Source organism: Bubalus kerabau, chromosome 6, assembly GCF_029407905.1.
Source record: "Bubalus kerabau isolate K-KA32 ecotype Philippines breed swamp buffalo chromosome 6, PCC_UOA_SB_1v2, whole genome shotgun sequence".
Lineage (NCBI taxonomy): Eukaryota > Metazoa > Chordata > Mammalia > Artiodactyla > Bovidae > Bubalus > Bubalus kerabau.
The window spans coordinates 114,355,516-114,367,027 of record NC_073629.1 but is presented as its reverse complement, the minus strand read 5'-3'; the positions used below and the strand labels follow the sequence as shown (position 1 = coordinate 114,367,027).

Below are 11,512 nucleotides of genomic sequence, written 5' to 3'. Positions count from 1 at the left end.
CGCAGAGGTCAGAGCTGGGAGGGAGGCTAGTGGTGGCCACATCCCTCCACCCACAGTTGAGCACAGGGCCATGCCAAAGGAAAGCCACGAGGTCACTTTGTTCTCAGGAACAGACTTGGCGAGTGAGCGGAACATGTGGGTCCCACACTCAGCCCCCATCTTTCGTGAAGTCCCCATTGCTGCCAAGAGCTAGTGAGCCCTCTTGCCCGCTGAGCAAAGTGAGCTTTCTGCCAACACAGGAATCACCAAGAAAGAACCCAAGGGACTGAGGTCTTTGTCCCACAAGCTGCTTACTTAGAAACAGGCCCCAGTTTGGTGCCCTTCCTCGAGCCAGGCTTCTTTGCAACCAGCGTGCTGTAGTTTTAAACAAACACTACACAGGAAATGTCCAGTCCTTGCCTAGCAGTAGTCTCGGACCCTGAGGCGGGAGTCTGTCAGGTCGTGTCTCCAGCACCAGAAACGCTCTGATTTGTGCTGTCAGCGTGCACGGGGGAATGGTTCAGCCCTCCCCCTGCTCGAGCACAGCCACACTCGCTAGTTCAGCCCAGGTGGCCTCCAAGTGTGGCCTTCCTTTGGGGGTCAGCAAGCCCATGGGAAGAGACACATACTGAGTGAACTGTCCTCATGACATTAGCTTCTCCTCTAAACACATGATGATAGATAGTGTTAGCTGCTCACTTATGTCCCACCCTTTGTGACCCCATGAACTGTAGCTCACCAGGCTCATTTGTCCTTGGGATTCTCCAGGCAGGCAAGAATACTAGAGTGGTTTGCCATTCCCTTCTCCACGGGTCTTCCCAACCCAGGGATCAAACCCAGTTCTCTCACATTGCAGGCAGTCTTTACCATCTGAGCTGCCAGGGAAGCAAATACATGACAGTTACTTGGGGGAAAAAAAAGCAATGAAAGAGGAAAAGTAAGCCATTTATTAGGGACTGAAATTGATCAAAAGAAAATTACACAATTCATAAGGTATCTTTCTTCATTGGAACTTCTATTCCTTCCCGTGCATTTTGCTGTTAAAAGAGACAAGAAGAGGAGGGTTAGACCCTGTGGCACATATTTCACACTCTTACTATGGAGGCACAGGACCCAGCATTCCTGGGCGCTGTTTGAAAAGGGATCCAAGATGGACCAGACACTAGAGAAACTATGCAAAGCAGCCAGTTCCCTGAACAAAAAAAAAAAAGAGGAGGGGTGTGGAATGAAAGACACCTGCTGGGAGAAGACGAGATCATGGAGTCTATGCAACAGAAATGCAGTCCCATAAAGGAAGGTCAAGTCTCAGAGAGGGAAGGTCCCCGAGGAAAGGCTGCAATCAGATCCTGGACTCAGTCTGAACTAAGGAGGTGCTGGTGATGAGAGAGGGAGGGAACCAGTCAAGTCAGGTAAGGAGGAGACTGGCTGAAGCCGTGGCCATGTGAGGACCTGGGTCATCTGAGGCGGGATATTCATTCATTCATCTGCCATCATCCATTCGATAAACATGTATGCACTGAGTATCCACTGAGGGTTGTGGCCGAGAGGAGGGCCAAGGAGGCCACGTCTCAGGAGCCAGAGGATTTCAGGGAAGAAGGGAGTGCTCGTCAGCATGAAATTCAGCTACAAGGCTCAGCAGGAAATGGATGGACAACGGCCAGATGGAGCCAAAGGGTGGATACAGAGCCAATGCCTGAGAGAGGTGCTGGGGACAGCAGGTGCAGACACCAGGTGGGAAGGAACAAGAGAGATTACAGAGAAACTAGGGATAAACTGGGGTGGGGAGCCCACTGTACTCACAGAGATTTGTCTCCTGGCTGGTATTTACTTGTAAAGTGAAAGTCAAAGTGTTAGTTTCTCAGTCGTGTCTGACTCTTTGCGAGCCCATGGACTGTAGCCCACCAGGCTCCTTTGTCCATGGGATTCTCCAGGCAAGGATTCTGGAGTGGGTAACCACTACCTTCTCCAGGGGATCTTTCTGACCCAGGGATCTAACCCAGGTCTCCTGAATTGCAGGTAGATTCTTTACCTTCTGGGCCACTTTTTTAGTCATTCTAGAATGTTCAGAGTAAGAAAAACTGCACCCATTCCCAAGTGAGCTCGTACAAGGCCGTTTGCCCAGGTTTGGCTCTCATGCTGTAAACGAGTGTCTTCTTGGGTCGATTTGGTGCCATGTCTTCTGTTTTTCTGTGATTTTTGTTGGCGATTTTGCCATTTAAAATGGCCCCCACATATAGTCCTCAAGTGCTGTCTAGCGCCCTGAGCATGAGAAGACCGTGCTGTGCCCGGTGGGAAATGTACATCCATGAGATAAGCTTCCTTCAGGCAGGAGTAACAGTGCCATGGCTGTGAGTCCCATACTAAGAAATCAACCATATGTATTAAATAAGACACCTTTCAACAGAAACACACATGAAGGATGCGTACAGATAACTGGACAAAATGTGACCCAAGGCTCATAGGAACTTAACCCTGTATTTCCCACAGGAGAAATCAGATGGTTCAGTGTTCACTGATGCCACTTCTGCAGCATCTTTGTAGCACATCGCTACTGCAAGTAGTGGGAACACACTGTGCTTGGTGGGGCAGTCAGCAAGCACGTGCAGGGGACGTGTCACAGCAGAGGGTGAGGAAATCTAGTTTTCCGCCTCCAGACACTGACTCGGCTCTTCTATCTTATATGGGAGTCTGTCTCTCCCGACGGGCAGGCTATCTTGGAAGATCATAACAAGAGGTTATGACTAGTAAGCCTGACTCCTAAACATTGAAATCACTCAGCAGGCTCACCGTGGTGGCTCAGGTTTTTGGGTTGCCCTCCATATGTGCTTCACCCAGCGCATCACAAATATTTCCTAAACAAATGATCCTTGAGGTTCTGCTCCTTCATGCTCTTTTCTAAGTGTGGAGATATTGACACGAGTTCGAGTACCGCAGGAAGAAAAGGAGGCACTTTGGAGACAGACAGACAGACAGACATCGGGAACTAAATCTCAATTCAGCACCAGCTCTGAGAGGAGGGGCCTCCAAGGCCTCAGTTTTGTCATCTGCAAAATGTAGGTAATAATGATGATGCTTCACGTGGACAGTTGCAGGATTTAAATAAGGCAGCGTAGGTGGAAACGTACAAACAAAACACAGACCCAGGCACCTTGAGAGTTCTGATCGTTGGTGTAGGGCCAGGCACAAAGCGGGCATTTGGTGAATATTTGTTGGACAAAAGTCAGGAGGCTGATTCCTTCTTACCAGTTATTGACAAAAGATCCCACCAATAACTGCCTCCTCTGCTGCTCTTGGCCATATAGGATAGGTGGTGGTGGTGGTGGGTTAGTCGCTTAGTCATGTCCATCTCTACACTCTCACAAATTGTAGCCCACCAGGCTCCTCTGTCCACAGGATTTCCCAGGCAAGAATACTGGAGTGGGTTGCCATTTCCTCCTCCAGGGAATATTCCTGACCCCGGGATTGAACCCAGGACTCCTGCATTGCAGGAGGATTCTTTTACCTCTGAGCTACCAAGGAAGCCATAGGGGAGGAATTCCATGCTAATCCACACTGCAACCTTAAGAAATGCTCATCACTCACGTGACCATGGTTTGGGTACAGGCAGTATGGTTTGTAGACTTTGGACCATTACCTAGTGCAGAAGTCAGAACTAGGCCAGCTATGGAGATCAAGACAGTGTGAGCCTCTCAAAGAAATTCCTTTCAACATGAGAGCTGGGACCTGCTTTCCCCGATTCCTATTTCAAAGTAGCAGATAAGAAAAAGAATCTCAGACCTCTTTGTTGAAACACTCTCTTTCACTACCCACTCCTATATATTAAATAAATCTTCTAGCAGTCTGAAAGAATCCCAAAACAGTGGTTAATAAATTACAAAAATATTTCCTCAGCTCCTCATTTGTTCCAGAAACTAAGCCAGGCTCCGAGGATTCTGATTCTAGATGAACCAAAGGCTCTGCCTCTGGAGCCCTTTCCCCACCGGAAGCATATCATTCACAATTTGAAAAGAGTACTGTATTTGATCCTGCATTGGTTCATTCCTTTCTTTCAACCTGAGGGAACTCATTGTATTACAGACATTATTTTTAGCATTAGAAACTAGACATAGGATATTGTTATTAATAACAGTACAGGCATATTATTAATCATATTCTCTTGTTACTAAACTAGAATAATAAGGATAACAAGGTAACACATCCTCAAGGAGCTCATGGTCTAGCAGGGATAAAAGTAAAAATAATAATCGTAAATGTTTGAAAAACTGAGCCCGAGGGGTTGAAGGAGTGCATCATCCTCACCCCTCCTAAAGCGGCAGAGAAAGCTTGGAACCAGATTCCAGACACGGTGGACTGGCCTCCTCTTTGGGCCCCCTAGGAAGGCCTTATCTTAGGACTGTAGGGATCCTGCCCTGCTGAGGGTCATGGGAGTGCAGGGTTATAACTGGGAGGATAGGCAAGGTCAATGTCCAGGCCAGGACAGCAGCATTTGCCCTTTGGTGTGTATTGCCTTTAAAGAGACATTTCTTAAGTGATCAATTTCTTTACAGAAATCAAATCATTACATGTACGGCTCCCAGGTGGCACAGCGGTGAACAATCTGCCTGTTAGTGCAGGAGATGTAAGAGACCCGGGTGTGATCCCTGGGTTGGGAAGATCCCCAGGAGTAGAAAATGTCAACCCTCTCCAGTATTCTTGCCCGGAGAATCCCATGGACAGAAGAGCCTGGTGGACTGCAGTCCATGGGGTCGTTCAAAGAACTGGATGTAACTGAGCGCACACACACACACATATATATACATCCAGTATAATCATTATTAGTCATTATATATATAATATAATCATTATATATATTGTATAATATGTATAATACAATATATAATATAATCATTAAATATATGCATCCAGTATAATCACTAATAAATAACAGTCAATCCATTGAGAATTGTATTTTCTCCCCTTGAGAATGTTTTGTAAAGCAAATGATATGATTTAAGTTTATAAAAAAGGAATCTGATGAGTCTGTTTCTTTGTAATGAGTACTCTTCTGATCTCAGCCTGAAGTTAGTTATTTTTAGGGTGCGCATAGACTCAAAAAAAAATCTACCATTTGCGCATTTCATCCTATACAGCTTCGCTGGTAAATTTCTCTTCGATTTTAGTTAAAATGTCAGTTGACCTCTTTCAAATTCCAGTGGTTAAAAATTAATCACACTAAGCTCAGCTGACTTTTTTTATAACAGAAGCTCAATATCCATAATGAAAGATTTTGTCATCCACACACACACACACACAAAAGTACTTTCTGCTGCTTGCTGGGTGCCCGGCTCTGTGTTGGGCCCTGGGAGATGCTGGCAACAGAAGTTATCTCATCCCTTCCCTGGGGGACCTGGGGGAGTCAGGTGAAGCAGAGAAGAAATGGGTAATTGCAGCGCCCTGTCATGGGGACTTCAGTTCAGTTCAGGTGCTCAGTCGTGTCCTACTGAGAGAGTCATTTCCTAGGCAGGTTGATAGGGAGTCTAGGGGTCCCCAAGGAGAGAGGGGTCTGGAATTCTCAAGGAGGAAGAAAGGACAAACTTTTTTTCTTTCTCCACATTCCTTAGGATTATATAACAATAATGTATCCTGCCTAGGGACAGTTTCTGGATCAAACCTTCTGGCTAATTCTGTTATCTTAAAATGTAAATTATGGGAGTAGGTCTGATGAGGTCTTTACAACCTCCAGACATTCTTTGGATTATATAACCTCATTGTTAACACTAGCAAGCGGGTACTCTTTCTGCCCCCTTCTGATGCCTATGTCATAAGCTTTCTCTATCTCCTTTATACTTTAATAAAACTTTATTACACAAAAGCTCTGAGCAATCAAGCCTCGTCTCTGGCCCCGGATTGAATTCTTCTCCTCCGGGGGCCAAGAATCCCGGTGTCTTCGCGTGATTCAACAACAACCTTTCACTACTCTTTGCGAACCCATGGACTGCAGCACGCCAGGCTTCCCTGTCCACCACCAACTTCCGGAGATTACTCAAGGTCATGTCCATCGAGTTGGTGATGCCATCCAACCATCTCATCCTCTGTCGTCCCCTTCTCCTTCCACCTTCGATCTTTCCCAGCATCAGGGTCTTTTCAAATGAGTCAGTTCTTTGCATCAGGTGGCCAGAGTATTGGAGCTTCAGCTTTAGCATCAGTCCTTCCAATGAACATTCAGGATTGATTTCCTTTTGAATGGATTGGTTGGATATCCTTGCAGTCCAAGGGACTCTACAGTCTTTTCCAACACCACACTTCAAAAGCATCAATTCTTCGGCACTCAGCTTTCTTTATAATTCAACTCTCACATCCATACATGACTACTGGAAATACCATAGCTTTGACTAGGCAGACTTTTGTTGGCAAAGTGATGTCTCTGCTCCTTAATATGCTGTCTAGGTTGCTTATGAGCAAGCTATGGCTTTTCTTCTAAGGAGTAAGCATCTTTTAATTTCATGGCTACAGTCACCATCTGCAGTGATTTTGGAACCCAAGAAAATAAAGTCTCTCACTGTTTCCATTGTTTCCCCATCTATTTCCCATGATGTGATGGGGCCAGATGCCATAATCTTTCTTTTTTGAATACTGAGTTTTCATCCAGCTTTTACACTCTCCTCTTTCACTTTCATCAAGAGGCTCTTTAGTTCCTCTTCACTTTCTCCCACAAGGGTGGTGTCATCTGCGTATCTGAGGTTATTGGCAATTCTCCCAGCAATAGTGGAGCCCATAAAGGGACATTATTCTGACCTGGGGAGACCCTTAAGGGGAAGTAATGCTGAGCTGAGCTGAGATGTAAGAGAGGAGGAGGAATTAGCCAGGTGGATGTTCCAGGTAGGTCTTCCCTGGCAGCTCAGATGGTAAAGAATCTGCATGCAATGCATGAGACCCAGGTTTGATCCTTGGGTTGGGAAGGTCCCCTAGAGAAGGGAATGGCAACCCAATCTATTATTCTTGCCTGGAGAATCTCATTGACAGAGGAGCCTGGTGGGCTACAGTCCATGGGGTCTCAGAAGAGTAGGACATGACTGAGTGCCTAACACTTTCACTTCACTTTTTCATGTTCCAGATAGAGGTCTCAGCAGAAGAAACCGCAGGCACTCCAGTGTCACCAGAGCTCCAGGGCCGGTAGCCTTGGCAGCGATGAGGCTGGAGAAGCAGGCAAGGGATGGACCACAAAGGCCTTTGTGGGCCGCACTAGGGAATTTGGACTTTATCCTGAAAGCATACAGTGTTATGTAAACTTAAAATCTGTGACAGCCCAGGCTTCATGATTAACTTATGAGTGTCTGTGTGTGAAAATGAATGTTCTCTGAGTCTATAAGTATAATTTTATCCAAAAATCCCTTTTAAATGTACCTTCATCACATTCCTTTAGTACTTGGGAGGCTTTAAAAAGACAAAACTGCCTTTGCTCCAGGCCCTGGTAACTGGGAGTTTATTTATGCACAAGCATGAGGCCCAGTGGTGCCCAGTGTGGGTTTATGGAACCAGGGCTCAGCCTCCAGCACAAGGGCAAGTGGGCTGTCCTTTCTCTCAGCTCACGGTCTGTCTCTACTTTGTCCTATAAGTGAATTGAGTGTGTGGCGTTTGCATGGAGAAGGGTCAGAGTCTCTGCACTTCCAGATAAACCTGAGGGCCATGTGCAGGGTGGACAGTGTGGAATCAGGAGCTGAGGCAAGATGGCGTGATGCGAGTGGTGACGGAGATGCAATGATGGGCTAAAGCCAGAGAAAACGTGTGGGCAAAATCCATAGGATCAGACCTCTGTGGATGTTGGGAGGAGATGAAGGGTAAAGAAGAGCCAAGATTGTATAACCTATGATGGGAAAGAATCTTTTAAGAAATAGATACATATGTATATAATTGAATTATTTTGCTATACATCTGAAATTATAATAACACACACTGTAAACTGACTATACTTCAACAAAAATTTTAAAGAGCAAATGACACTATAAAATTTTGAACAGGAGAAAATGCAGTGGGTCGTGATGTCTGTACTAAGACTGAAGAGGAGGCCATTTGAATGTCAAGGGCTCAAGGATGCTTACCGCAAGTGCATGCAGTGGGCAGCTGATGTAAGAGCCTGGATCTCAGGATACAGAGAGGTGAGCAATGTGTGTTTGGAAAGCAGGCACGTGGAAGAGGTAACAGAGGAGGGAAGAACTGGGTGAATGAGATCGCAAGAACGGGCGTCAGGGTTTAAACAACTGATCAAGAAAAGGAAGGCAGATTAGACATCAGAGATTTGAAGGGCTAATATTCAGTTGGCAAAAAGCCAAAAAGTGAATGGGATGTGGACAGGTAACGGCAGCAGCCTTGGACCACAATTTTGTCAAGAAGCTTAGGGCTTTCCCAATGGCTCAGTGGGTAAAGAATCCACCTGCAATGCAGGAGACAGAGGAGACATCTCACAGGTTCCATCCCTGGCTCAGGAAAATCCCATGGAGAAGGAAATGGCAACCCACTCCAGTATTCCTGCCTGGGAAATCCCATGGACACAGGAGCCTGGTGGGCTACAGTCCATGGTGGGGGTTGCAAAGAGCCTGATACGACTGAGTGACTAAGTACAAATACACACACATCATCAAAAAACTTATCTGACGAGGAAGGAGGGAGAGACGGAGGCAGCTGTTAGGGTGAAGAGGCCAGGTCAAAGAAAGGGGCTGTTCTATTTGTTTGCTGTTTAATTTTTGCTCTTAAAGTGGAGAAATATGAACACATTGGCAGCAACACACACAAAAGCCACGGGGAAAAGAGTGAAGGGACAGTTGAGGATCAGGATCCAGGAGGAGAGAAGAGAAAGTGGGAGGTGGGATGGGAGCTGATGAGTGGACTGCAGACATTTGGAGGTGCAGTGGCAGCAGCTATAAGGCATTCCTTCCAGTAGCTTCTATTTCTAATTACACGTTTTTAGCCATGTTGCCTTACCTCAAGGCTGTCACTCAAAGCCAGGGTTTACTCTTGCTCTGGGCCACGGGTTCGAGTACCTTCTATTTCCAAGAGGAAAGTTTCTTCTCATCTCTGAAGACAGAAAGGGAATATACGGGCTCTGTCATTCACATCTAGACCTCAGACAATGCAGACTGTGTGACTATGTGTTAATGAGAAGGATTGTGACCGGCACCACCTGAGCCCCTACTGCCAAGAGGCTCCCCAGGAACACGATGACCTCATCTTCCTTGTCAAGCCTCCCTCGCTCTCATCCGCCTGGCGTTAAAGCTGAACGCGTCTCTGTAAGCCCTCGAGGGCAGGGACTGTCACACTGATCCCTCTGTTCTCCGTGGGATCTGCCCAGGGCCCGTCACACACGTTTGTTGAATTAAATTGAATTGTCATGTTCAAAGCAGTCTCCGAGATGGCTGCACATCCGAGTCAATGATGGTCCCAAAGCCCAGAATGTTTCTAGAATTCAGCTCTGGGATTATCTTCCAAGGAATATAAAAAGGATCCGTCACATAAATTTATATCCATATATGTGGCAATCCACTCCAGTACTATTGCCTGGAAAATCTCATGGACAGAGGAGCCTGGTAGGCTACAGTCCATGGGGTCGAAAAGAGTCAGACATGACTGAGCGACTTCACTTACTTACTTAAATATATTTGTCCCAAATGACATTTTCCCAGTGTGGTAGCCAGCCCCCAAGATGGACACGTGGTGGTATTCACAGTCTTGAGTATTATCCCACATTGGACCAGGGTCAGTGTGTGTGGCTAATAAACTGTGCAGAAGTGATGCTATATCACTTGCAAAATCAGGAAATAAAAGACTGTGTGTCTTGGACGCTCTGTTGCTTGTTTATTGCTCTCTCTCCCTCTTTCTCATCGTGTTCTCTGGCAGAAGTCAGTTTTCACGCTATAAGAATACTCAGACAGCCGTGGAAAGGCCCATATGCTAAGAAACCAATAGCCCCAAAGAACTGAGCCCTGCCAACCACCACCTGAGTAACCTTGGCAGTGGGCCCCTCAGGCCCAGTCAAGCCTTCAGATGAGGTCTCAGCCATGGTCAATATTTTCCCTGCCACCTTCTAGAGACTCTGAGCCAGAAACACCCAGCTAAGCTACTGCTGGGTTCCTGACCCAGAAACTATCCGACAATAAACGTTTGCTGTTTTAAGGTGCTAGGCTGTATGGTCATTTGACACACCGCAATAGATGGACATGAATTTGAGCAAAACTCCAGGAGTTAGTGGAGGACAGAGGAGCCTGGCATGTTGCAGTCCACGGTGTCACAAAGAGTTGGACACGACTTAGCGACTGAACAACAATAGACGACTAATGCACCGAAGTTGGTTATTAATCTAATTAACTGAATTTATTTCCAAAAGTAAATCCAAGAGCACATGCTTTCCACTACTATAGACACTCAAAATAATGGGCCCTAGAATCTGCAGATAATTTCAAAAACAAGTGTTCAAAACTGCTCTCAGTAGAGGTCACGTTGTTAGAATAACTGTATTTCTTTCAAAACGGCACACTGAAGGAGGCCTAAACTTAGGCACTTCTTGTAAGCAAGCCTCATGCTGTAAGCTTTAGAACTTCAGACAAATTGGGAGTAAGCTGAAGGGTGGTCAGACACTGAGTGCAATGAAACATTAATACCTGTGTTATTGTAATAGAGAACTCTGATCAGAGAGTAAATTTCACAATTTTTCTGGCACATGGCCTGGGAAAAACAGAAGCTTCAGAGTCTGACGGATCTCTCTCTAGGTCCTGTGTCTGCCACTCCCCACAGGAATCAAAGTTCTACACTGGCCGTGAAGCCTTGAACAAGTTACAGAAGCTCTCTAAGCCTCAGTTTGCTCATCTGCGAAATGGGAAGGAACGTAGTGCTCCGTCGAGATGGTTGTGAAGCTGAAGGAGGAAACTGTCAAAGAATCAGTAGAGGGTGAGCATTTTGTGTCACAACAAACATCATGAGTTGTTACTCACCTCTTCTGTGTAAACAGATAACACTCCCGGTTTATAGCGCCATCATGATGGTTAAATGAGAACACTTATTATAAAAGGGACAAACTAAATAACTGATCGCTCTGTCTGCTGCTGAAAAGTACAGCTGAAGGGGGAGGGTAACGAGGAGCTCATAAGAGCTTGGGATTTTTAGAAAATGCTGAGGACTGGGACAGGAGGGAGGTCAGCGCTAATTTTCTCAGCCAGATTGGATACTTTGAATCCTGATAATTTCAAGTGAGTTTTAATGCCTCAAAGTCAGCTTTTCAGTGATGTGCAAAACAAGTTTATGCAGGACTGTTCTTCTCCTTTTCCTTTAAAATATTTTGTATTTCAGGGGTTTATCTCCTATGACATGGCTTCAGTGCATTCTGGCTTGATCAGAAGGGGATGTGTTGGTATCTGGCAAGAGAAAACGGGACCACTTACCACGTGATCGTTCATAAAGCGGTTCACCTCTGGATCTGTCAGGAGTGCGGCCTGGAACACAGTAACACTCATAAGGCAATTATGACTGCCCACTTCTGGAAGGTTCTATGACTTTATTACTGAAG

The 11,512-nt window shown here is 45.9% G+C and overlaps 1 protein-coding gene across 1 annotated transcript in view; it reads right to left on the bottom strand.

The window, feature by feature from the left end:
* Positions 1-910: 910 nt before the first annotated feature.
* Positions 911-11,512, bottom strand: part of SPP2 (secreted phosphoprotein 2) — a 28,177-nt gene continuing 17,575 nt past the window's right edge. Inside the window, exons 6-8 of the mRNA XM_055587032.1 lie at positions 11,388-11,438; positions 8,938-9,030; positions 911-1,016 (exon numbers count right to left, since the gene is read on the bottom strand). Coding sequence (XP_055443007.1) covers positions 8,948-9,030; positions 11,388-11,438 — 134 coding nt within the window. The 3' untranslated portion in view covers positions 911-1,016; positions 8,938-8,947. The remainder of the gene's footprint in view (positions 1,017-8,937; positions 9,031-11,387; positions 11,439-11,512) is intronic.